The sequence below is a fragment of the Sparus aurata genome, chromosome 19, assembly GCF_900880675.1.
Source record: "Sparus aurata chromosome 19, fSpaAur1.1, whole genome shotgun sequence".
Taxonomy (NCBI): Eukaryota; Metazoa; Chordata; class Actinopteri; order Spariformes; family Sparidae; genus Sparus; species Sparus aurata.
In genome coordinates this window covers 23744814-23772646 of record NC_044205.1, presented here as the reverse complement: position 1 = coordinate 23772646, position 27833 = coordinate 23744814, and the positions used below count along the sequence as shown (strand labels likewise).

General features: G+C 41.2%; 3 protein-coding genes across 5 annotated transcripts in view; all 3 read right to left on the bottom strand.

The window, feature by feature from the left end:
• Positions 1–5564, bottom strand: part of arhgap21a (Rho GTPase activating protein 21a) — a 92284-nt gene extending 86720 nt beyond the window's left edge. The window contains exons 1-2 of the mRNA XM_030398952.1: positions 5120–5564; positions 2919–3140 (exon numbers count right to left, since the gene is read on the bottom strand). Coding sequence (XP_030254812.1) covers positions 2919–2999 — 81 coding nt within the window. The 5' untranslated portion in view covers positions 3000–3140; positions 5120–5564. The remainder of the gene's footprint in view (positions 1–2918; positions 3141–5119) is intronic.
• A 5257-nt stretch (positions 5565–10821) lies between these two features.
• On the bottom strand, positions 10822–23309 carry prtfdc1a (phosphoribosyl transferase domain containing 1a). Of its 3 annotated transcripts, XM_030399022.1 has the most exons (10): positions 22464–23309; positions 22305–22353; positions 21308–21414; positions 21030–21213; positions 18079–18144; positions 14933–14950; positions 13726–13808; positions 13392–13438; positions 13199–13275; positions 10822–12116 (listed from the first exon to the last, which is right to left on the bottom strand). In XM_030399022.1, exons 2-10 carry the CDS (start codon positions 22335–22337, stop codon positions 12069–12071), a joined length of 663 nt encoding a protein of 220 aa, XP_030254882.1. In that variant the 5' UTR covers positions 22338–22353; positions 22464–23309; the 3' UTR covers positions 10822–12068. The 3 variants fall into 3 exon arrangements, with proteins under 3 accessions (XP_030254882.1, XP_030254881.1, XP_030254883.1); XM_030399021.1 differs by having other exon boundaries at positions 22305–23309; XM_030399023.1 differs by lacking the exon at positions 14933–14950 and having other exon boundaries at positions 22305–23309.
• Positions 23310–23444: 135 nt separating this feature from the next.
• On the bottom strand, positions 23445–25907 carry enkur (enkurin, TRPC channel interacting protein). The gene is made up of 5 exons (XM_030399020.1): positions 25751–25907; positions 24586–24731; positions 24269–24492; positions 23943–24089; positions 23445–23733 (listed from the first exon to the last, which is right to left on the bottom strand). The coding sequence occupies exons 1-5, from the start codon at positions 25828–25830 to the stop codon at positions 23560–23562; spliced, it is 771 nt and encodes a 256-aa protein (XP_030254880.1). The 5' UTR covers positions 25831–25907; the 3' UTR covers positions 23445–23559.
• Between the last annotated feature and the right edge of the window lie 1926 nt (positions 25908–27833).

Genomic DNA, 27833 nt, shown 5'->3' with positions numbered 1-27833 from the left:
AAATTGTTGGCGATTCCAGTACAGTGATTCTATTTTTCCCTCTCAGCATTCATCTTTCCACGGGTTAAATATAGCATCACTAAAAACACGCGGGAATAGAGGACGGGTGAAAGACAAGCATGTGGACGGGGGAGGGAAAAAAAAAAAAGAGCAGGGGTTTATGGAATTGGGAGGGGCTATATTTAGAGCAAAGCACAGAGCATCACCAGCACTCACAGCGCCGCCATTGGTCTCTTCCCCCCCGAGATGAATGAGGGAGGTGATCGATATGTTAGAGAGTGTTTCACCAGTTTGTGTTTCTTTATGGCTCTCCCCTTCTATTTATGCGCTATTTGTCTTTTCTAGTACCCTTGGCGAGACGGATTTATATTCCAGGCTTTTGCCAATTGAGATTAAAAATGTAAAACTGAAACTGAGCGAAGAAAAGAGGCAGGAAGACAGAAAGACCACCAGCTAGAGTGCCCTGAACTGACGTCCATTAGAGCTGCAACTAACGATTATTTTTCGAACGATCTCTTGTGGAAATAATCAATTAATCATTTGGTCTAAAACTGCCAACAATCGTTGCAGCGACATAAATAACAATATGCTAACCAGAGCTGAAACGATTAATCAATGAACCAGACGATCAATAGAAAACTCATTGTAAAAGTCATTTTTAAATCCAAAAGGCCAAAAATGTCCCAGTTTCAGCTTCAGATATTAAGCACATCTTCACCTTTTTCCAACATTTTATGGACTTTCCCTGAGAGGAGTTGACGAAGCAACCAAAAGAGAAATGAATTGATATTAAAATATGTGTTGGTCGCCTCCCCAATTCAAGAAGAAATTCACTTTGTTTATCAACGTCTTTTTTTTTATTGTCTTCATTTTGAAATGTATAGATCTGAGCCTCAGCTGCTTCATAACTACCCTGCTAGTGTCAGCGTGACAGCAGGTTGGGCGAGGCAGAGAATGTGAATGAGGCCTGGAGAGAGAGAGAGAGAGAGAGGCAGACGTTATACACATGGGATGTTTTTCTCTTAATGACTGGGGCAGCTGTGCCGAAATTACCCCAGCGTTCCTACCATCACTCTGGCGGTAGCAGGGTGGGGTGGGCGTCTTGGAGGGGGGGGGTATCTTTCCTCATTAGCGAGCCGAGCCGAGATGATACAGCGGAGTGGGTGGAGGAAAGAGGAGAGCCTCTCATTAGACCCCAGGGGGGACAGCAGTTCATGAGCAGTGAAGCTTGAAAGTTGCGGCGAGATTTGTGTTTTTGTTGTAGGAGGCATCAGGTAGATAAAAAAGACCTGCCTGCTCCCGTGTCGAGCTCCTGGATGCGAACAATCGAGGTAAACACCGGCGCTGACTCACAGGTGACTCACATCTACTGCAGAGATGTGAGCCAAAACCGATCTGAACCTCGGGTTATTAGAAACCTGACGCAGGCAAATTTCACTTTTTTTAACAGGTCATGCTGGTGAGTCAGAGTGCAGCCAGGCACCTGCAAAGTGTTTTGTTTATCCTGCTGTCTTTCTCAATATCTTTCTTTGGTGAAAACAGCTGATAAAATCTTTAAAAATCAGTCTTTTTTTATCTGTAGGTTAACCAAAGCTCAAGAGCATCAGAGTCTATGAAGTTAGTGGAGAAGCAGCTTGCTTTGGGAAGTAATTGATGGATCTTTTATGCTTCTGCTCAACAGCTGGGAGACTGATCGGCTGTGGCTGCTGCAGTTTTATTCAGTGAGGGAGAGTTAAGTGATGTTACGGGAAACATTAATTAGATTGCAGAGACGGATGTGAAGAAAACCACACCGCCATGAGACTTCAAGCAGCCAGTAGGGAGGCAGAAAAACTTCTCACTCCTGTTTCTTTATCCGGTAGGTTCTGTCTCACTTTCTCAATTAGATGGTACACAAAATATTAGCAGACATTGACAAACATTAATCCATCTGAAACACAAATATGTGCCCTGTCCTCCTTCCTTATTCCATAAACGGTTTCATGAAACTCAGCCACTGCGAGGCTGGCGCTTTAACCCTTTCCCAAAGATTTATGTCGTCCATCTTCAGCTAGTTCTGACATAGTAAGAGGATTACAGCGGCACACACACACACACACACACATACACACACACACACACACACACATACACACACACACACACACACAGATTTGTGTGTTGCCATTTTCTGATGATGGATTAATCCAAAACATGCCACTGCTGCAGTGCTGTTATGACATGCGTCAAGCCTAGCTGGACCCTGATGGTGATTATGATGATGTAACCACTGAAGCTACCGTAAGAGGAAAAGGGATGAGCTCCACAATGTGCCATTTATGAGAGGCTGGCATGCAGACCCACAAAAGACCCAGTAAGATTAGCACTGCGAGTATAAAACTCTCTTTGTGCACTTAAACAGTTGTCAGAGGGGGAAGAAATGAACTTAGTCACCCCAAACGCTGGCAGATGTGATGTGCTGCACAACACTTAGCTCACACTCGCTCTGCTTCCCTCTCTGAGTACACGACATAGTTTTCTTCGGCTCGTCACGAGTTTTCTGAAAGCGAGAGCACCTTTGAAACCGCGCTGATGAAGTTAAGCAGTCTGATGGCTTTCATGGATGCTTCACATGTGTCCAGGTGACAGCTATAACTAGTGAATCCACATGTTTTCCACTCCAGTCAAGTAGCACAAAGCATGCATTGTGACAAAAATAGACTTTCCATAAGGAATCTGACAAAAATGCACCACAGTTTAGGATTATAATTCCTCTCTGCCACAGTGCCAAAGGTCACACATGGGCGCATTATCTGATATGTCAGCAGATACCTGTGAATGCACCACAATAGCTTAAAAATTAAAAGCCACGAAGCAGTGTGAGAATGAAGATTGAACCCGAATTGAGATACAGACACATCTCCATCCAAAATTCCTACCTCGCAAGACGGAGTTACGGCTCTGTGTTTACTCTCTTCATTGTCCTGCGGTGAATCACTCCAACGTGCTGCTGCCATCATTTCATTTCAAACCGCAGAGGAGGAAGAAGTCCTTTAGAGACCACATTGAGATGAGGAGGACGAAGGCAAAAAGAAAAAAGAAAAAAGGAAAGATCCTAATCCACACCGTCCGCCTTCTTCATGTCCATCAGACGCTGAAATCTAAACACAAAGTAGACAAGTTAGTGACATTAATGCAGCCAAAAGAGGCACAATCCTCTGCAGGTCACAGGCAAAAATAGGGATGGAACCATATAAGATTTTAGCAAGCTTTAGGATAAACTGACTGTGGTTTGGGATGATCCTAAACTGGGATGATGATGGATTTCCTGATTTATTCTCAGTTGGATGGTCACTATAAACGACTTTGGATGGATTGGGTTGGACTAAACATTTGTTTCTAAACAAAACTTAAGTAAAAGTCCCTCTAGTATGTTTTAGTGCCATTTTAAGGGTTTAAACAAACTATTTCAGTTCCAGATATTACAGATTTCTTTACCCGGGATATGCCTGGACTTCAAGGTGTCGCAACAAGAGCCACTAAAAGACCCCATGATGTGCATTTATTTAAAATACCACAGCCATTAAATGCCACATCAAAGCTTCAATAAGGACCCTAATTTACGATGTTGCTGGTCAACCAAGGACAACCCAACATCTTAACTCTCCTACATGTGAATGAAGGATTCTATTCAGATATTACAGCTAAATTGTGACTGTCTAACAATATGATACACACCTTATACTGTTTACGCATACTTTGATGTTTATCAAGATAAAATCACGAGTTGCAATTATTTTGGCCAGGATGCTTGTGACATAAAATACTGTTTTGTCCCATGCCTTATCCCAAATACTACAGACTTTTACCTAGACTATGCCCGGACTTCCAGGTGTAGGAACAAGAAGACACTTCTGAAAAATACTGCAGCCATTTCATGCCACACCAGAGCTCCAATAAGTCCCTAAATTACGATGTGGCTGGTCAACCAAGGACAGCCAAACATCTTATCTCCTAACAGTGAATGAAGACTGGCATTCAGATATTACAGCTAAATCTTTATGATCTAAATATGAACATATACCCTAAAACTGCTGTAAGTTAAACATCTTTGATATCTGTTTGGATAAAATTGTGAATCACAATGACTTTGGCCAGGATAATCCTGACAAAAAAATACTCTATCCTAAATAATACAGATTTTTTAACAGAATATGCCCGGTCTTTAAGCATTTTTGAAAACACTACGGCCATTAAATGCCACATCTGAGCTCCATAAGCCCCATAATTTATGATGAGCCTGGTCAACCAAGGACAACCTAACATCTCAACTCTCCTAACTGTGAACGAAGGATGCTATACATGTATTACAGCTAAATTACATGTATGTAAAGACACCTATGATATCTTTAACTGCTGTATTTTAGGAATATATTGGTGATATCATGGAGACTTTCAAAATAAAAGTACAATTAGATCAATATAAAGTTCAAACAGGAAAATGATAGTGATTTTTTCAGATGGTGTTACATGCCCTCAGGGTATACATAAAATCAAATTAATGGTTTACATGCAGGTGACACTTCTATTTAATTAACATGGATTGAATTTGGCTCGAACTGGGTAGTGGCAGGTGGATGAAAGAGTTTTTTTTTTTTTGTTTGTTTTTTTGCTGTACTTAAGCGACCCTCGATTAAAATTGTCATAAATGTCTAACAAGTGACACCTTTGTGGTGTTATCTGCACACAATGAGGAAAGAAAACGAGACATGCATGTCAATTAAAAAAGGGGACTTGACGGCTCGAAGTAGTGCACAACAAGACGTTAAGGACTGCGGTGTAAAAAAAAAAAAAAAAAAAAAAAAATCACACACACACCAGCTATCATAAATTAAGCCATAAGCTAAATATATATAAAAGCCAGGAGAAGATACTAAACACTCTCTTCTGAACACGGCTTATGGGATACAAACTCACACAAAAAAACGAGCCATTTTCTTTACAATTTAACCGAGAAAGATTCCGTTTATCGCCGCTAACAGTCCAACGGCTGGCTGTTGACAAACACCAGCTAGCCGGGGCGGACGACAGGTTGTTGCTGAGGCTAGAAAACGTGAAGAAGAAGAAAAAAAAAACCTACCTGTTATAAATTCATAAAACTGCTCCAAAATGACACAACAACAAACACATTGTCCATGTTTCTGGGAGGAGAGAGGGAGGGTGTTCGTTTAAAGGCGTCCGTCGATCCAAAGATGGGTTAAAAGAGGGCTGTCAAGAGATTACAAAGCGGGATATTCAGTCTCCGTTCGCAGCCACACTCAGTGACCGCTGAGCCTCACTACCTGTTAGGAAAAACACACTGGAAAAAACACGGTAAACGCCCTTCGGTGTGCATTTCTCCGTCGGGGTGACCCGGCCGACAATAAACCACGGGTCTTCATTCATTTCGCATCATTTTCGAGCTTCTATTCGATGCTAAAGCGGTCCAAATAGAAACAACAGAAAAAAAGTAATATGTACTCCTGCGTGGTCCCCGGTTGGCGGCGCGACAATCTGTATGCAGATTGACGAATCTCCCGACTCGGATGTAGCCCCGCCCCTACGCTCGTCCCCTTCGCAGGGCGTCGTCCAATCAGGTGGCCACTTTAAATTTGGAATTTTGAAGCGGGCCAATTGGAGGTGTTGTTACATAACAATTCTAATAAAGAGTGGAAGCTGGTCCACTCTGGTCACTGGCTGATGGCTGCAGGTCTTTATGTTGTACTCAGGAGAAAGCAAACTCAAATACTATACTCGAGTACTATTTTGAGGTACTTTATATTTATTTTTGGTTAGTTTTTCTACTTTATGCTACTCTACTACTATGAGGGATAATTATTGTACTTTTTACTTTAAAGATGGGTGTTTTCATACAAAGCAGGTCATCATCTCATGAAATAATGTGTATTATTCCAGATGACATTATATCAGAATTAACATTTATTATCTCATGAAATAATGTTTGTTATTCCAGATGACAAATATGTCAAATTCGACATTTATTATTTATTATATAACATTTTCTGCTACTTTATACTTTCATTACAACCGTAATCGTTTGTCCAATAGTAACCAGTACATAAATGTAAACATATGTGACATTTACTTAACTTAAATACATTCTGATAGCTTTCATGGTTAAGTATGTTTATTGCCAGAAAATTATGACACAATGAAGACTTTTATTTTACTTTACTTACTTTAATTGCTATTTGAATGGGTAACACAATATACTTTGTAGTATTTTATATAGTAATTTCAAACTCTCTAAGGGGCCGTATAATTAATACTTTAACCTTTTGAATGTGTCATTTATAATAAACTAGTATGAGCACTTCTACTACAAAACGAACATGAATCAATGAAGTTCAAAGAGACACACTCACACAATGCATTCAAATCATCAGCCATCCATGAGCTGATAAACACTTTATTTCCACCCTCTGCCATTAAGCCTTTCAGACCTTCCAAGTGAGCAAATGAAATCACAGGGACATCTTTGTGTGTGGCGAGGAAAGTCCCTCAGGCCCACGCATATGTTGAACCCTCCAATTTCCTAACGTTCAACTGGTGAAACATATTTGCCTATCCATTATCAACTGTAACAGCAGTGTCCTTAACTTTATTATGGTGACATGTAGGGCATGGCAGCCACATGGGTACTCCACAGAGCATGAAGAAAAAGCGCTGCACAGCTGATCTGTGCAAAGACAAAGGCTGACAGTGTTCTGTTTGCAGGCTACTCCAGCAGCACAATAGAAGATAGGACAATGGGACTCTTTTGACCCATACTGTGGCGAGGTTTCCCTGGTTTCAGAGAGCAGCTATTGTCTAAAGAGCTGGTGCACCCTCATTCAGACAATGGAGAACTCAAACTGGTGTAAGTGGGACTCTGCAGTGATAACATGAGGTTCATATTCATTTAATGGAATTTGTTTATACAACTTTTTTAAACCACATGTTTAAAGCAGCCTCTACTGAGTGTGGCTGTGGATCAAAAAGTCAGCATGACAACTTAAAGGAGACATATATGCTCATTTTCAGGTTCATAATTGTACTTTGGGGTACAACTAGAATAGGTTATTAGGTTTAATTCTTAGAAAACACAGCAGTTTTCTCATACTGGCCCTCTGTCAATGTGAGATGCTCTGTTTAATCTCCTGTCTCTTTAAGGCCCCCTCGTCTGCTCTGATTGGTCAGCTGACACACGCCTGAGCCAGCGACGCTCTGTCGTGTTTTTAGCTTCCAGTTAACTTCACTTCTACCATGAGTATAGGAATAAATTATGCAAGTGTGCGACATGTAATGTAGTGTGATGTCACAAAGTCACGCAATTAAAGGCAGGATTACTGACGAGGCGTTTCAGGAGCAGTGTTTCCTGTGGGAGAGAGGAGCTTCTGTTGGTGTGGGTTTTTTACTTTCGGTTAAGACTTTTCACATGCATAAGAGCCGGCTGTATGTAACACAATGAAGGGAGGGATAAAACCTAAAAAAGCCTAATAGGTCCCCTTTAAGTTTTCCCAGTTAAGCAAAACAAACATAAGAAAAATTGCTGTTTTTCCCACAAAAAGAACTCCCCCATCTGTATCTTTCTGGATTACATGTGTGCATAAAAATTCACAAGCAAACCATAAAAATGTTTTACTGGGTTACAGACATAGGAGCCAAAAGTGATTGTGTTTCTGTGGTACTTTCCCAAAAAAAATCACTTGGCCCACATGAGTATCTGTGCCAGTAAACTCTCTGCTCTGTGCAGAGAACGGATGCCGCGCAATGTTGTTTTTATGAATGCGAGAAAAGAGGATTTCAGATCAATGAACAAAGCTCACTGAGGAGTTGTAGTAAGTCTGTAGTCCGCCTTAAGAGCTCAACACGCACCTACTGTACAGTTCAAGGTGCTGCTGTGTTAACTTTTTCTCTCTGAAGCATCGGAGCAAGAACTCCATTTGAAAATGTTTCTGTGCCGATTCCTTTAATAATTCATGCTGGCCATTTGAAGTATTTGTACGAACATGCACCGCTAATTCCTTTATAGCCTTCCAAATGTGCAGCCGCTGAGCCAGAGTGACTCAAACGTTCAGCAGACGAGAGATTACGAGCGCTCTCGTGGCAGCAAAATGTTTGGCTGGATTAGGACATCACATGAAGCCCAAGTTCAAAGCCCAGCAGCGTTAGGATTAGGACAGGTGGAAATGACTTTGCAGCACAGCGTGCTCACTCTGTGAAACAGCCTTTCAACACTCCTGCATGCAAAAAAAACATCAAGCAGGGCAACGACAATGTATATTTCATTCATGAAGTGTGTTTTAAGCTGCAGCTGAGTTCAGAGTTTAAGAGGATGGGAATCGCTCCCCACTCCAGGTTGTATAAGTGGATCTGGCACAGAGTCTAATGACTGGATGAAACCCAGCAGCAGTCAATCTATGAAGCCCTGTGGCTGGCCCGTCCTTAACTAGAGCACAATGAACACGCGAGGGGATGTTCTTTCTATTTGTGGACCCAAGATACGTCAGTGAGGCAGAATTTATTCACATCCATACTAGGAATGAAAGGTGTAAACTTTTTAAATTCATGGTCAAATAAATATTATATTCTAATTTAAGGCGCTTTCATTAAGCACATATAAAAGGTATAGAAATGATGTTGATGTGACCCTGAAGAGGTCTTATGTTAAAGAAATAGTGATTCATTCAATAGTCACTCATCTTAAGAAAGCCAATAAGTGTATTTTCTAAAACGGCTAACTATTCCTTTAAGTATTTAGCTTCAACTAGAAAAGGGTTAGCCTAGCTTAGCATAAAGACAGGCGGCCAAACAGCTATCCATGGCGGTCCAACAATAATACAAATCGGATCTTGTTTGTTTGATCGTCACAAAAATGAAAGTGTAGGACTTCAGTCATGGCGTCAGGCTAGCTATTTCTCCCTGCTCCCAGTCTTTATGCAAAGCTAAGCTAACCAACTGCTGCTCGAGCTACACAGGCCCATTTACCCTCGAGGATAATGTGGCATCAATCTTCTCATCGAGAGATAACTCTCAGCAAGAGATCCAATAAGGGAATTTTCCAAAATGTAGTGCTTTTCACATGACGCCACAGCCAGTGACAGTTAGCCTAGCCTAGCATTATGACTGGCACACCAGGCAAGAACTCCTCTAAAAATGTTTGCCAAGATAAACAAACTATCTAGTAGCAGTAATGTAGCTTCATATTTAACAGGTATAAGAATGGTATCTTCTCATCTAACCCTCAGCAAAAACGTGAATTAGTGTATCATGCAAAATGTCAGACTGTTCCTTTAAAGACAGTACGATAGAAAAAGGTTCGCAGAGTACACATGCTCTATCTGTTGATGGTGACGGTGAAATGAAACCCCGCTGCTCTGTCTCTAACCACAGGCTTCATATGTCAAATGCATAGATGTGTGGCCATTCAAATGTACAATTCCCGTTTTGTTCCTTTTGTTTTCGCTCGCAGTTTACCTGTAGCCTACTTTCTGCGGTCGGCCCCGGGGCACTACAAAGACGCAGCATGTGAAACCTGCGAGGCTTTTTGTCCCATCTCGCTTTCACCAAAACCTGCATCAAGGTGAGGGACAATGGCCTCTGGGTTCCCAGGGCAGTGCGGGGGGCATTAAGCGCTGGGATAAGTTAACCACCACCGCCAAGTGCTGATGTTTTACGATAAGGACACACAGGGTTGCAGCTGGAGGTACAAAGGGGGTCTTTGTGGCTGAGGCTGCACAGATAGCATCCGACCAAAAAGCTGTGTAATTTGTTGAGTTTCTTCACTCTCGCTTATCTTCACCTCAGGGGTCACGGACAAGTAATAAAACCTGGCTGAATCGAGGGCTCCCTTTTAAATGTATTAGCGAAGGTGTTGTTTACCTCCGCAGGCTCGAAACCTGAGAGCATTTTGAAAGCACAACATGGAAACCGAGTGCTGCAAACTTTACCAGAGCTCTCTTTTGTTTGCAGTCACTCATATCATCCAAACAGCAACTCATTTATCAGGTCATTTAACTCGGAGAGGCCTCGCTGGTGGAGGTGGACCACTACCTTTGGCTTAAAGAGAAACGTGTTGATAAAATGTAAAATGAAAACACAATGTTTGAACTGCATATTAACTCATTAGTCGCACGGCAGACCTCATGAGAGATGGAGCCTCGATGGTTAAGAGACGAAAACGTCGACTCCAATATTCGATCGTGATGACAAATCATCTGAAACCTTCACACTCTTATAATTCTCGGGCGTGTGAACGCATTCCTGTTACGTGACTTGACAGCTGTTTAGAGTTTTCAGGTGATTGAGAACCGAGAGTGCGTAGCGACATGATAACACCCCCCGAGAGCAAGTGAAGCGTGCTCTGCTCTGTTTGTCGACATGCACAATTGACTCACTTAAGTTACCCCAACAATGGCAGCAGATCATACAAAATATCTGTGTGTGTGTGTGTGTGTGTGTGTGGTGTTTGTGTGTCTGTATTCCAGAGCACTGAGAGTTTAAGCGCAGCACCGTGAACCTTGTAAAAACACAACATCCCCAGTGTTTGTTCATGAGTGATTTAGTGACATTAAGACATCTTTGTGTATATTTTAAATGACTTTTAACTGGCGATGAAAAAGTCTTAATGTAATACTGATGCCTCTATTTGGCCTACCTAAGCAAACAAGACCACCAGCGAGACAACTGGATAGTTTGGTATAGTTATTATAATTATTCTTAATGGCTGTCAGTCTAAAACTATTATTATAATCATGTTGGAGTTCTGAGGGTGAACTGAGGTGAGGGGTTCATAGGAAGGAAGCTGTCAGGAAGTTTAATTTCGGTCTCTGAAGAGGTTGCTAGAATCGACAAAAACTAGAGTTACTTGTATCTGTTTTAAAGGAACAATTCACCCAGTAATTTAAATTCTGTCGTTATTTGCTCACCCTCGTGTTGAAGGAAAGTCTGGTGAAGTTCTGTAGTCCAAAAACACAAACAAAAAAAAACACTGGGGCTTCACAGCTAAACAGCAAGGCAGCATTCTCCTAAACAACTGAAGTAGACGGGGACTTGTTTGAAAAATGTAAAGAAACAGCAGCAAAAACAAAACAAAACACGACTCTATACATCATTTCCGGTGTAATCCAAGTCTCTGGAAACCCAGAGATCTCAAACAGATTTGAAAAGACATTATTTACACCCTTTTTTCAAGCTTTTTTCAGCTGTGTAACTATATCTTTAATAAACAGGATTTTCTGCGATTGCGCCCGAAAAGCTGTATTGAGCCATTTTCTGTTCTGCTTTTGTCCCCATCTCCTGCAACACAGGACTGCAACCCGACTCTCCATCAGCATGAGGGTGAAGCGATAAAGACTGAATTTTTCCCCCCTTTTAGATGAACTGTTCCTTTAAAGGTTTTAAATGACTCAGTACAGACCATCAAAAGTTTTGTATCTTGTCAGTTTGTTCTCACTGGAACAGTATCAGCTAGCTGTGTGTGGCTCTAAAAAATGCCTGTGGGACTGAGTTTTAGCGTAAAAAAGTAGTTACACGTCACCGAAATTACTCCAGGTTTGATTTCCAGGTCAACTTTTGCCAAGTCCTCAGTTGAATGCTCGTGCCTTTTCCCAGTCGGGCCTGATTAAAGTCTGGAACAAACAGAGACGCCGCCTGCTGCACCCACTGTGTGTTTTCCATGAGTCAGAGTGGGCGTCATCCGGGCACGGGGATGCCAGCGTCCATACGCTCTCTCCATCTGTCACCAACGTCCTCCCCTAATGGGCAGCGCTTCTTTCTTTTATCCGTCCAATTTTTCATTTGTTCCCGTGTGCATCACAACAAAATACAAAAAAGGAGGCTGAGGCAACAATTAACATCATATTCTAAAGACTTTTTCTGATTCATTTTAAAGTGACATACAAAAATAAAAGCTTCTTGTTTTCAGCGCAGTCGAGCAAAGGCTGTTACAGAGACAAAACTGAACCTTCACTTGTCACTGAAGAAGGAAGACAGATGTCTCGTTTTGTGTTGCTTCGACTGCATTTCTTTAATTCTTCTCATTCTTCTCAAACCTTGTACTTCATCTTCCCGGTCTTGCTGATGACACAGATGTGCTGAAAGGAGACGAAGAAGAAGTGGGAGACAGAAAAATGAGCTTGTGATACCGTAATGTTTCAACCCTGTCCGACACTTTGCCATCTGACGACGGCAAACGTATTTGTTTAAGATCACCCTGACCTATGGGGAATTCCAGCGTGTCCCGCGCATTTACAGTAAGAAAAGATGAAGCGTGCAATCATTTTTAAAAGCAGGGGAAGGTAATCTGCAGAGATATGACACATTCATTAATCTAAGTTTGGGCGTCCCCGGGGGTTCAACTCATATTTCTTGTGTAGGATAAGGACAGATAAGACGGGAAGCTTTAACTAACCTCCACATTCCACAGGTCGCCCTCCTTCAAAGTTTCGCAATGAAAACCACCCCCCTCAAACACGCGCGGCAGCACATACAGTACACGCAGCGCACACACACACGCCCACATGAACACACACACGAACACAAAGCGGTTGGGAGTCGATCCAGGGCTTAGTGTTGCGCATGAGTCAGAGGTAAATTCGAGGCCACGTCCTCGCAGATATTAAAATGAGACAAAGTTCACATAAGTTTGCGCTTACTAATTTCAGAGCGAGAAATCTGGCTCGGGACGAGATGTCAGGGGCGCGACAGAGAAAACAGAGGCTTGGTTTGCACGCCTGACTCAACGCTCGTGGAGGAGAAAGCTGGCTGAAGCAGTCAGGAGGGAAAGGAGTGTCAGGAGAGGGGGCTTTGATTTTTGGCGCGATGGCGAAATATAAAAATGAAGAGAAAAGGTGAAGGAAGTATCAGCGACTCGTCAGACTACACGTGACCCTGACAATCACCAAAAAGCTGTCGCGCAAAAGCGACGGCAACATTCATCGTTTCCCTCATCTGTCAGAGAAGCTCTCGACAGAGCAAACAGCAGCTATTTGAGCTGCTCTGCCTTCATGTGAAGTCTCCTCAGGCGGGGCGGATACCTGTCGGGTGAGTTTGGGTTTCAGAGAGGAGGCTGCCATCTCTTTGATTTGTGCCGTTCACCCCCCGTCCGCCTCTTTCATCTCTTTCTCTCAACTCCTCCGAAAGGTCATGTGCCGCGTGCAGCAGAGTCGGGACTTACGTTCAGGTCGCGGAAGTATTCATTGTAGTCCAACGCGTAGCCGACAACGAAGCGGTTTGGGATTTCGAATCCAACATCTGTGGGAGCAAACACACGCGAGGATGTCAGGCGTTGCATCACGGGCGTCAACGCTGACATTCATTTGAGGTCGAAGGATAAACATGAAACAAGAAACATGAAATTTGTTACTTACAGTCCGTCAGATTTTCAGCCATGTTAGGGACCCTCTTCACCAACAGCCTGCAACACACGAAATATATTAAAATTTAGAAAGTGATAAAGTTCTGAACCATGACCTCCACTGTATCTCCTATTTAAAGAAAAAGTAATACAATTTCATTTCTGCCTGTTCCTTTTAATCCTAAAAACTCCAATCTAAACCTAAATCTGGTGTCTGGGATGCTGGAGTGAACAGTAACAGCAGACAGAGACAGTGGACGAGTGATATCTTCCTCTCGTCCTCGTCACACGCTCGGCATTTCCCCCGGTGGGGGAAAAAAACACAGACGACCGAACGGCCGGCTCACCCCGCGACCTTGACCATCTTGGGTTCAAAGGTCTCCACATGCTTCAGAAGGGCCTTCATGGTCTTTCCTGTGTCGATGATGGCCTGAGGGAGGGGAGGAGCAAAGGAAGAGGGAGAGATGAAGAAGGGAGGGACGGATGAGGGACACTCGAGTGCAGAGTGACAGACTGTAGGGTGGGAGACTGTTTCTAACTATGATTTAACTGTATGTTAATAAAGAAATAACACATGCAGGGCATATTTCACACATTATAAGGACTTGAGCTCTATCGTTGTTTCAAGTCAAGTGTCTGAAGTAAAGTTCCATCTTGAAAAAGTAAATCAAACGGGAAACTTTAATCGACCCGACTTTAAAGGGAGGCGCCGCTTTTTATAGCCTCATTGACATATTTAAACGTGAAACACCAGAAATCCAGTTAAAGATATTCTGACATTCATATTCTGAAGTTTGTATAGCCTCAACATCTTATTCCCCAAAGTCGTGAAATTGATTTTTATGGTCGTCGACATTTTCCTATCTGACATACGCAGTGATAAAAAGAGATATCTACATGTCTTTGAAGAATGATGCTTTATCCAAATCCAGATTTCTGCACATTATTAAAGAGATAATGCCTCATATTTTGTATTCTGGAGGCTTTTAGGGAAATCTTTGTTGACATATTGTTCATAGCCTGATTTAAATCAACAACTTTATTCCTAAAAACATGGTCAAAGTCTATTTTTTTTTATGGCTTTTGACAGTATTTTCTGATTTATGGAGTTATAGAGAGATATGAAAAATACCCCATGTAGAAACATTTAAACATAAGATGTCATAGCACACACAAATAATTATCAAAGAAAATGAGTGGTCACCTGGGGATGTTTCATGGTGAGATCTATTCATTAAATGCCACCATACTCACCTGTAGCGTCTCCCCTCAAGATGCCACTCATTCAAAAACAACAACAAAACGACCATTGTGATATTGTGAGTGTGTGTGAGTGAAACATGATCTCAAAAAGAGAGAGCCTTTTTTTTTTTCTTTTCGTCCTTTCATAAACCAAGAAAAAAAAAACAACAACGGCACAATAGCCTCTCAGTCGCACTAAGAGAAGGGCTTACACAACACTTCAAAGGCCTCAAACTAGAAGGACGTGTTCGATAGAATTAATTCAGTTAGTCAGGGCGGATGGGCGGGAGATCACTCGCACCGGAGACTCACCTCGACAACGAGCACACACTTTGTGACATGGAGAAAGAAAAGAAAAAGAGGACAAACATCAGTAAAACATCGCCATTGAATGTGAACACAGTTGAAACTATAGCAACACGGCTGGCAGCATCTTCGGCGGCTTAACAATAAAACCACAGACGAGTCATTCTCCTCCACACAGTCATGAACATCTGTGTCTTCAGTGAGTGAGCAAAAAAAAAAACCAGGGCGAAGTGTCCGGGTGCTGCACGCTTTCCCCCGCTGCAGCCTTTCAAACGGCTCCTTGTTCCCTTGGCCGGGTGTATGGGGCTCTTTGTGAGCCCAGTGGAGAGTATCTATGGTTTGGGGAGAGCGATCGGAGAGAATGCAGGCAGCCGGCCAATGTTCCCGGTCCACACCTGAACACTGTTACACAACACCGAGGGAGAGTCGACCAGGACGTGTAAATAAACTCAAACACGACTAAACTGTAAACATACTGTACGGCCAACTGTGAACTGACAGATATTTGACTGTACAGCTTTGTTGTTTGGGGATATGTAGTCCTCGTGGGGGTCGTGTGATTCCTGAAGCTCAAACAATCAATCCTGACTCTGGAGAACAAAGATAAAAAAAAAAAAAAAAAGCTTTGGTGATAATCAAACCAGCTACCGACCAAAGTGCTCTAAAAGTACTGAGAGCTGAAGAAGGAGAGTTCATTCAAAAACTGGTGATAGTTTTAGAAAGATTGAAGCAACCAAACCAGATATTTTCAACAAGACATCAGGTCATTTCCAGCTGTGTTACTGTCAGGAAAAAAGGATATATTTTACAAGATGTTGGCACAATTTCTGCCATGTTACTGGCAACTAAACAGGATATTTTTAACGAGATGTCCAGTTGTGTTTGTGGCGACAAAGCCAGATACTTTACACAAGATCCCGGGACATTTACATGCTGTATTAGTGGCAAGAACACTGGATATTTTTTAGCAAACAGGACAAATTCCAGCCATGTCCGACTTTTGGTGAGACATAGGGACATTTTCCAGCTATGTGAGTGGTGAGAAAACCAGATGTTTTTGATAAGACATAACCGGATAAGCTCAATGAGAAGTTGGGACATTTTCCAGTCATGTTTGTGGTACCAAAACCAGGTATTTCTGAGGAGACATCAGGATTATTTCTATCTGTTATTAAGGAGACAAAACACCATCTTTTCTTAACCCCAACCAGGTTGCTTTTGTGCCTTAACCTAACCCACCTAGCGCAGTGTGGACCTGAAGAAACTGAACCTAAAGAAACAGGCTTCAACATAAAGAACTAAAAAAAAAGATTATTCTGGTGATTTGGTTGGAAAATTAATGTTGCACAGGTATTTCAACCACGCGGCAATAGTTCCTCCTCCAGAAGTTCAAAAACTATTTCACATTTAAAGCTGTGCTGAATTCAAACAGCGACGACTCAGATTAGCATAATTAACACTTCGGATTAAGACATCCGAGGGCGACAGATTCTGGGTGAGGATTGGGAAAGGCGGCTGAAACCGGAGAACCTTATCGCTCTTCAACACAACATTCACCGCGTCAGTGCTGTCATTACATCGTCAATATCAGCAGGTTTTAAAGCAGGAGTGTCGGTCGCATCGCGCTCATAATCTACCTGGAGCTGTGACTCAGCAACCTTTACTGAAAAAGGCTTATATAAACTGATGACTAATAATTTGTCTTTTTTAAACACACAAGACCTCGTGGGAGATTTTAATCGTTGAAGGAAGGATTGTAACAAGAGCGTCAACTCCAGTAACACAAAGTGGATGATTCATGTTCTCTGTGCAAGATGGCGGTCAGCCTCCCGCCGACCTTTAATACCCACGGAGAAAATGCATCTTAGCCACAGCACATTCTGACATCTCAAGTCGAGGGAATTCAGCATCAGTCTTTTTTGAAGCGAACGCGTGTGGGCATATTTGTGCTCCCATTCGGCTGAGTAAGGTTCTGCCTCTCTCAGAGAACGAGGACGGATCATTCCTCGTGATCCTATGCGCTCCAGAGACTCCTCAGTTGTCTGCGCCGGAGCTCAACAGTCGGTAAATCTGCTTTGCGGGAAACATTTGTTTTGCTGAAAGGCCCCTTACAAAAAAGACGTTTATTCAAGTGCGGTAGACTTCTTTTCACTGGAAATAAGAGGGTAGGCTTTCAGTTTACTTTCTGTGTACTCCATCAGATACTTAGACTTGATATACTGGGCACATCTATTCCAAACAAGTGTTGAAGAAGTTCTCTTCCGAGTAGATTTTTCAAGGATCTGTACTTTATTTTTAACTTTTGACTTTGCCTCCCTACATTTAACTGCACAAACATCTGTACTTTCTTCTCCTTACATTTCAAAAACAGGCTCATTACTTTAGTTTTGATACAAGACTGATATCAGCCAATCAGTAAATGTCACACGTAACGACAAAAAAGACGTAGGACAGCGGAAAAAGGCAGAGAGGGAGGCTGGAATGGGGAGAAAAGGTGTGTTAGTGTCTCCTATCTGCAGCCCTCTGCCTGGATTTTCTTATTTTTCACACTTTGTTGCTGCTCAGGATGCTTTACCAACCCAAAATGTCCGCATTTGATTTCCCGGGCATGAGACTCAACAGTAAACTATGTTTGCGGTGCGTTTGCGAACAGCTCAAACAAACCCTACGGATTCTACCTTTAAGTTTGCTAGTCTTTAAATTACATGAGCATGACGTGAGCTCCAGCAAAAACGGTCGGTAGAGTTGTCTTTCAGAGGGATACTTTTATACTTTGAGTACATTTCAGAGCCTGTACTTTATTACTTTGACTTGAGTAAAAAAGTATCTGAACTTCTACTTGCGTAAGGAAGGTGTGGACTTCTGCCACCTCTGCTTGCAGCCGTACGACAAGTACATTGATATCAGTGTACTTACTAGAGTTTGGAGCAATAAGACCAATAAAAAAACAAAACATTATACTAAAAAAATGCGATGTATTCTCAGAAGAAAACTCTTTTGTTCACCTGTGTAAAAGTCCTCACCTACCGAGGGTTTATCTGACAGCTCCATCTTGAGGAAGAGGCAGTTTCTCTTAAAAAAAAAAACCATTCATATACTGACAAAGAGGACTTAATATCCAAAGCTACGTAGGAAGCTTTATTTACACGCACCTTTCCACGCAGGAAAGACAGATCTTGGCTTCCTATGATGTGCAGCTCCTCCGTGGATTGGTCATTCTGGGGAGGAGGAGACAAAAAGTGAAGACGAATCAGAACATACAAGGGTTTTATTCAGCTTTGCGCTTCTTCATCACATCATTTGTGATTGCTTGCACTTTTTCCTCACTCCTACAAAATGGATTGTTTATATGAAACAAGATTTAATCTTCTCAATAAATGTCAGACTGAGACACAGAGTTCCATATAACTCGGCTCTACTGTCTGCGGCATTCACGCAAGCCAAACGCACAAAGGGAGACTCATTTCACACTGAGTGTAAAATATCGTCTCCGCGCCTGTAGGAGGCTCAGCACAAAGCTTTGAAGAGCGACAGCTTTGAAGTCTAGAGGCGGCCGGTTACAGATGCATCACTTGGATAAGAGGGGCACTGACATGGACAAAATCCCGTCCCTGGGGGCAGGTCACGTGACTCCATCATGACCAGCCAGACCGACTAACAAGCAGCGTCATCACTCACACACTGTCGTCTGCTGGAGTAATAACCACTGCTGCTTGTCACCATGTTGTTTGTAGCCGAAAAAATTCAATTATGATATTATTTATATATATTTTTAAGGAGCCTCATTACCTTTTCTATATTCTTAGACAGTTTCTTTACCTTTTTCTACGTCTATCAATGAAAAAGTATAGGTTTATCAACGTATTGTGTGTTTTATGTGTTGATCTGGATGGCAAGCGGCTGCATACAATTGTCCTGACAGGGGTGAATAAAGTTGAATTCATTTCATTTTGTGAAATAGTAAAAATCTCATTTTATTCGCCTTAAAGAAGACTTCAGATGTTTCAGTCTGACCTCAGTGTGGTTTAACTGATCAAACAAGCCAAAAAAAAAAACTACAACCCCAAATCTATAAATCAATTTAGGCCGCCTTTATAGCTACTTAAGCACATGTGTAAGCCAATTCGTAAAGTACAAATAGAGTGAGAGCAGGAATGCGACCACATGCAGAGAAATGTAAATCAGAAACATTCCGGATGAGTTCTGCGCCAACACACAATAAAGAATAATAAGCGACTGTGTTGACAATTGCAAAGCGATGTCATTGTAAGCATCACTACATCATTTCCACAGTTAATTCCTCGGTTTATACGTTCCAGGTGTTAGACGGTGTCGTGGCCTGTTTCTCTTGGCAGCAGCAGCAGCAGCAGCTCCAATTAACAGTCGGGTGTTTTCATGACCTGAGCTCTGCAGTCGCTCCACGATCAATCGTCCTTGAGGTGTCCTGAACTGGATGAGCGCTCTCTTTGCTAAACATGAACAACAGTGACATCTGGTGGATCAGATGCAAACTTTACCTTCACATGGGATGGTAAAAGAGTGTCTTTGGTGCATGAAGAAAGGGGTGTAACTAAGGATTATTTCATTTATCATTAATCTTTCAAACGTTTAATCTATTGAATGTCCAAAAATTATGAAAAATGCTAATCTCAAATTCCTAAAGCCTAAAATGAATTCCTCACATTGCATGTATTGGTCATCCAACAGTCCAAAACACAAAGATTCACTGTGACATAAAACTGAGCACTGATATTTTCACTTATCAAATGACCAAGCCAATCAATCAATTCTCAAAATAGTTGATTTTGTAGCTCTTCCTGTCAGGTTCTGATTCTTAAACATATTGACTAATGAGGGATTTTTACCTTAGAAAAATAATCCAGCATTGTAAATTATCATTTGACTCAATCAATTGGTAACTTTTTACACATTGACAGGCAAATATAACCTAACAGCAGGCCAGCTTTGGCTCACGGGCCACACTTTGGACATTCCTGATTTAGATTTTTACATTTTGCTGTTAAAATGTCAACCCAACAGTCCAACACTAAACAGATATTCAATACACCGGGGTATAAATGTGAGAAATACTTTAAATTCTGGCACTTAAGAAGCTGGAAATAAGAAAAAATTGGCATTTTCCCTCAATAAATGATTTATCAAACGTTGACTATGTCACGATTCCAGATTTGGTGTTGTGTTTTGTTGTAGTTTTCATGCCTCATGTGCCTTTAAGTTCCCTGTTCTTTTCCTGTGGTCTGCCCTCTGTCTCCCTCTGTCTGTCTGTCTTGTTCCCTCCTGGTCTGCTCCTCTGTGCTCCTCCCCTTCGTTACCTCACCTGGCCTCCTCCCTCCTCTCTCTCCTCACCAGTTCCTCGTTGGTTAATCAGTGTCTGTGTATGAAGTGTGTGTGTTTCCTTCACTCCCTGTCTGGTCACTGTATGTCTCCAGCTTGTATTTGGCTGCCCCTGCTCATGCCTGCTCCTGTCGGTGCCCTGTTCCTTCTGGTATGTGTTTTTGGATTTTGAGTTTTGCATTTTGCATTTTGATTTGAACTTTGGTTTTGATTTGTACTTTGCACTTTGTTGTTTCGCTGTTCAGTTGCTACTTTGTTCTTTCGCCCCCGTTTTGTCTGTTTTGGGTTCTGTATTCAGCTTTAAAATAAAGTTTGCCTTTTGTTCTTATCTGATCTTGCCCCATGTCCCCTGTTTTACTGCGTTTGGATCTAACCCCTTTCCCCTGAGTATCCCCTGTTTACCAGAACCTGACAGACTGATTGTTTCAACACTGCATAATGGTCTCACAGAAAGGAAAGACTCAAATGAATTGTTTTGTGGGGCTTTTTTTTTTTTTTTTTTTTTTTTTTTTTGTGAGAGAAATTACATTGAAATAGCTTGCAGCAAAGATTCCTGGCTGGACTCAAACAGGGGAAGCTGAAAGTCATGACTCGTCCTTGAAACACTCAAGACACCAGGCTGCCACTAAAACAAATTCTGCAGGTCCAACAGTTATCTGATCTGCAATAATCTGAGGAAAAATGCTCAAAAAAAAGGCCTCGCACGAAACCTTGTTCACCGTGTGTGGCACTGTGTGAGTAAACCCACCAGGTAGCTCTTCAGGCGGATGAACTCCACCCGCGTCTCCAGGTACTTGTTGGAGTTGCGGCCGAGCACCTTGATGAACTCCACCAGGTCCACGCAGAACTTGTAGCCTCCCTTCAGGACGCACAGCACCATGATGTTGTTGTCCCCGAAGTCGTCCATGATGTAGTGAGCCATACGCTCGATCCTGACGGAGACATCACATCAGGACGAATACAGATGAGCAGGAAGCAATTTTAAATAAAAACTTTGCAGGTGTGTTCATAAGAATGTGTGTTCACCTGTTCATGATGACTCCATGTGGAATATAAACAGTCTCTATGTCTTCATGGTAGTGTTCAGGGTAGGTGAACAGGTCCAGACTGTATCCTGGCCAGTCATCCTTAATCTACGACAGACAGATTACTATCAGGTTGTCATATATAATAGTTAAATGCACATTTTCTTAATTATTTACATTTGATTCTATATATTTATTTATTTTCATCTTACTTTTAATGATCTATTCTCTATTTAATGTTTCTTATAATTTCTGTACATTGTGATATTTCTATTAGAAATAAAAACGAAAATAGAGAAGCAGCATACAACCACTAACTGCTGCAAACTGTGGCTGCTGTTAGCTAGTTAGCTCAGTTAGCCGTGAAGCTAGCAGTTGTCGGAAAGGGGGAGTGTTGGTGTTGGCAATCGTCAGCACTGGAGCTAGCAACCGGGACAGGACGTTGTTTAGCTGCTTAGCAAGCTAAAGATGCTTTGCAACTCAACTCCTTATAAACTGTTACTCCTTCACTTTCCAAGATGTTTACATATTGCACCTTAAAAACTAAAATTCAACTGGGAACAGAACTTAGCAGTTTGGTACTTTAGTTTGATTCTGCAAAAAAGAAATGATGGCAAGTATAATTCTGGAAAAAGCAGCAGCAGAAATAAATAATGATAATAAAGACATAGACATAACAAGGATAGCTAGCCCTTAGCATCTGTAACCTTTAAGCTCAAACAGAGAAGTAATATTATTAGTTATTCACTTAATCATTTATCTTTTGGGTTCATAAAAAACAACCTTGAAGGTTCTTTAAAAGCTGCTTACTGTAAAATTACTCAAACGATGACTTTAAGGAATTCCTTCAGAGAACAAACGTGTTATCTTCTTACTACAGCTGAAACAGCTGAGCTAATAATTACACAAAATAATCATTCTGTGTTCATGTTGGATTATAAAAATGATTTCTGAATTAATCACTGGAACATTTGTCAGGATATTTGATTTAAACATACCACAATTCCTCTTCTGACTCCTGCGTTGTCCATTTCTCAGGTTAGGATGCTGGAAATACACAGGAACAGTTTACTGAACACACACTTGAACAAATAATCAAAAAGTCTTCCACCTCTTCCGAAACATTTGTAGTTTGTGATCACCAAAGTGATACTTACTGCGTTGTGTTGTTTCCTGTCCTGCCAGAGACCATTCACAAAAACAAAGAGCAACAAAAGAAACTGAAAGACGTCCAGAGGGACTCCTGGCCCGGCCACATGTGTTGTGGGATCACGCTCGAGTCATTTGCGTATAAGGACAGCGTTGTGCTAGTCAGGGAAGAATTACAGGGATAATCAGCTTCATGTGATGCAATGCTGGCCTGTGGCCGCATCACAAGCCGCTGAGGGAGAATGAGTAAAAATGAACCACAAATACTTGGATTCGGTTATTAAGTCAGAAAGAAATTGATTTTAAAGGATGGTTTCATAACCTGCTATTTAAAAACTCAAATGAGTTCCCCAATAATTTGTGAGGGAGGTGATAAAGGATGAAATAAAGAAATAACTGTTTGTCTTTATCTGGAGCTCAAAATTGACCTTCTCGAATAAAAGCCCCACTCACAGAAAGCGTTAAATTACACATTTCACTTTAAAATCACATTATCTTTGAGCGAGAGCATCACTGTGAAAGCATTTTTGCCATATGACTAAAAAGCCTCATGAATTTAGAGTGTCCGCAGACGGTGAGAATTATTTTGGTAACCCTGTGTGCTTTACGAACAACCATTTCTTCCAGTTAAAGAAAAAACAAGATGAAAACAAAGCGTTGATGAAAACAATATTACCATGGTAAGTCCTAATTATGAAACAGTAAATCAAAATCACCAGTCAAAAGTCAGGATAATGAGATGAAAAGTCAAAATTCTGAATTAGAAAGATAAAGATTAAGAGATAAAAAGTTGAAGTTGAGACAAAACATTAAACATATGAGGAAAAAAGTTACAAATTAAATTTGTTGGATAACAGGTGGAAAGTACGAGATAAAAAGTCATAATTACGAGTTCGACCTTTATCGTGATTCTGTCGTGTATTCTGTCTGGACCCTGAGTCTGCAATAAAGTTTGACTAAAGTGTGAATTAAAGTAAACCGACACATCATGAGAATATAAATGCCGAATTTTATTTTGCTCAAGCCCGTGTGATATTTGAAGTTAAGGTGGCAGTCTCAAGACAAACAGCGCAGTGTATCTGATCAGTGGTTCTGTTTAAAGTCCTATATGGTGGGTATGAAGACGGTCTGGAACCTCTCGAGACGGTTGATGTCGGTCTCCAGCTGCTTCAGTGCCGCTTCCAGGCGCTCCTTGCGGGCCTTCTTTGACAAGGTGTCTGTGACGAGTGAAAGGCCCAGGTACTCATGGTGCAGCTCATCCCAGTTCTTCTTCAGGCCCTGGACAGTGGATCGACACAGGGAAACCCATCACTTTCACATTAAAGTCAGCTGTTTGTTTACCTAAAAGACTGACTTTGAAAAAAAAAAAAAGACATGAAATCATCAAAATCATTTCCTGTGCTGCTGCAGTGGTCCCAGGTGTCTGTAAGGCCCCCCTGCTGGTTTTAGGGACAGAACTGCCATCGTGCAGCAATGTGTTCGAGTACCTCCAGGACGGCTTGTCGCTCCTCGTCAGACAGGTGTTTCATGGCTCCCTGCTCCCTCTGCTCTTTCACACATCTGTCATACGCCTCCTGAGCTCTCTGCTCCTCTTCATTGCGCTGCTGCAGGTACTCAGGTACCTCTCCATAATCCTGCAAACACAAAACTGGGAAACCTTAGACAGTTTGTTCACAGCGGCCCGATTAACACATTACAATCAGGGCCCAGGGATGGATCAATACAGAGGGGGGATGTATTCTCAAACATATGCAACTGTTAAGCAAAATATGTCTCCATTTTTCTTTGTGTGTAGTGTTGTCGAAAGAAATACCTTTTTCTTGATGTACTTCGGAACAAGTCCTGAATTCTCAAGCAACTGCTTGTGTCCGTTTCTGGAGTCCACACTGGTAGGCTTGGGCTTCATCGTCACAGCTGTAGTGGTCTTTATAAAGTCTCTCTTCGTTTGAAGGCCCATAATTGGGTTGTCTGTCCTCGCAGGAACAGCTGGTTTCCTCACAGTAAAGGATTTACGAGCCTCTTTTGAATCCTGTGTCTCTAAAAGGACGTACGGTAAATATGAACGTAAATGACAATCACGGAGCAAAATCGCACCCACACGCTGGTCAAATACTCTGCAGGAGAACTCACTTTCAGGTAATTTGGGCTCTTTTGAATGCTTCTTGAGGAATTTGTCAGGGAGTGGCACCTCAACTTTTGCGGGTCCCATCGTCCTCATTGCATCCTTGGTTGCCTTGTGCTCAAGAAGGACTGCCGGCCTATGCTTGGATATGTACCTGTAGATGCAACATGAAACTTCAGTCATTCATTTCGAACAAGATGGAGCATTTACTTAAAATCTTGAATGTTTTGTACTCCAACATCATATAGTAGCAATAGCCATAACTTCAATACCAGGCATGCATCGAACAGGTTCCTGTCACGCAAACAAATGCAAGGAAACGTAAATTCATGTTCAGAGGGGTGAAAATGTGGATTAAATTACAAATCAAAACAGTAATAAATGGTTTGTGTGGGTACTGTTGTCACTGTTTTGTTTTGTTAGATCATTTTTTCACCCTGTTGATTATTTGTTTTGTTCCCTGGTGCTTTTTAATTGTTCGTAGTATGATGTAATTTCTTTTCAATTGTGTGGACCCCGGAAACAATAGCTTCTAACTTGGCAGTGGTATCCGGGGATCTTGATAAATACATAAATACTTAACGTAAGGCTGATTACTTTCCTTTGTTCACAAGATACAAGGTAATTCATTGGTCATTATACAAAAACAGTGTTGCATAACAAAGTTGGAAGTTCTCTCATTCATTTCAAACAGATCACAGAACATATATACAGTTATTTATGCACGATTATACAAAAACACGTCCATATTTTTAATTGCTCATAATCTTCACCTCAACATGTCAAAATAAAATACAATTTGTGGTTAATTCAGAGGGAAATTTGAATCAAGAAACCCCATTTAAAATGCTTATTTCCTGTTAATTTATTTCGGAAATGAGACCAAACGTTGGACTACTAGCTAAAATAACACCAACTATCTCAGCTAAATCCTACCTGGTTTGCTTTAAGCTAACAAATGTAGAAGAAGCTAACAGACACAGAAGTAGTAGTCCTCATTTTTTTTCTATGTCAAGCTAACTGTATTGTTTTGACAACTTCACACAATTAAAACTTAACGTTAGTTAGCTTCTCCTGACTATCTAGCTAGCTAACTTAGCTAGTGAATCTAGGTACATTTGACCTAAAACACGTTAGAAAATAAAGGTTAAACTACTCTTAAAGTAACGTCACCTTGGCGGTTTTTCAGTACGAAAATCCACCCTTGGCACAAGACTGTAGCCGCTCTCTGGTGGATGCACAACTTGAGACATTTTGAAAGACTCTGACAGGCGAAGGACTGCGAAGAAGCTCAACTAGCTAGCTTGCTGTCAAACAAATGTTTGCCATGACAACACGCTGCCGGGAGTTGCCAGGCAACTGCTGGAGCAAATGATGCGTTTACATACAGCTGTAAATCGGTTAATTTGAGGTATCTGAGCCGTCCATATGTAAAGCGATCGGACTATGTCTCAGGTACACTTATTCTTCATGTGCAACCACCTTTTTTTCTCTTTTCGAAATCCTCCAGTGGCACTCACTAACTTTGTGCAGCCATTTTATTTATGTATTTATTTTAGAAATGATCACCTGCCACCAATTAGATGTGCCACCGTGTATTTGCTTATTAACACAGAATTTGTTCACATGTCAGTCATTTTCTAATTTGATTTGATACTTTTTGGGTTGTATTAAATTGCTATATTCACAATGAATGCGCGCCCTATTTTGGAGTTCGGCGAAATGATCACAAAAGTTCCGAGGTGCACATGAATGCAGCACAAAGTCACTCGTCCGTTCAATATCTCGATGTAAAATGAGCTGATTGTTTCGAAGCGATTCGCCCTTGTTTGTCGGTAAATGTTTAAGCAATTAAGGCTTGATTGGACAGAAATTAAACATCTTAAATCGTGGCTGGTTTTTCAACTGAAAGCTTGTAGAACTTTCATATATTCACGAAAATCGTGAATTTTGTGCTGACCGTTGTGTTTTGTATCGCCCTGTGGAAAAGTGACCCGCTGTCTGATTTTCATTGCGCCTGAACTACAGTAAATAGGGTAAGCATGGTCGTAGAGCAAAGTGAAGGTCCTAAAAGACACATATGACCTACGTGCTTTTGCTAAGATGTGTTCTTTATGAAGACTGAACATTTTCCTCAAGTTTAATTAGGTGTAAGTTTTATTGTGTCGATCGTTTATCAGACGAATCCAAGTGATTGTTTACTCTGATGTTCTCTTTAATGGTATTAAACCCAATTATTCTCACTGTACCTGTTTGATGACATTTCACAATAAAACACTCTCTTCGCTCTGTAGGGAGTCTGCTGTGTTTGTTTCTCATGTTTTTTAAGGGGCTTTATACGGGTGGGCTTTTATTTTATTTTATTCTTGTGTTGGTTGTTAATAGTTGTTGTGGTCGGTAACTCCAAATATCTTCTCCTATCATGCATGAAATCCAGAAATATTGTACCTGAATTTTGACTTTATGGTCATAACCAAGGCAAAATAACTATATGTAATTCTGACTTCTGACCAAACAAATTCCTTCCTTGGTTAGTTCTCAGAATTTTTGTTATCACTGAGAAGCTCAAAGATTTGAGGTTGTGGGTTCACACCTGGAGACAGTGCCGGCCCAAGCCTTTTGGGGGCCCTAAGCAGAATTTGATTCCTACTTGATTCCCAACTCCCCTCCCACCACCGCGGAGTCACCCGTGCTTGACATTTATTGACCCAAATGTCACACTATGATGTTACATTATAAATTGTATTAATACAGTGACAGATTATGAACTATTGTCCCCCTGGACACAGATGCGGCCCCCAGGCATATTGATCATGAAATCAGAATCATCTTGGCTTGAATTATTCACTAATTCATGTAACTTGTTTAATGTCTTTAATATGTTAAAAAATAAGTATATATATATATATATATATATATATATATATATATATATATATATATATATAGAGAGAGAGAGAGAGAGAGAGAGAGAGAGAGAGAGAGAGATTGATAGATAGATAAGGGGCCCCAATCGGCTGCTTAGTTCGCTTATGCTCTGCCTGGAGAGAATTTTTAGAAACAAAATCTGAATTTTTAGGGGAAAAAATCTGGAGTGTTAGAAAAAAATATCTGGCTTTTTAGAAAAACAAATCTGAATTTTTAGAATAAAATACCTGAATTTTTAGAAAACTAAATTCTATTATTTTGAGGTGACATTTCTCCACATTGCTGCAGTGAAATGTAACCAAATGTGCACCACTAAATTCAAAATTCA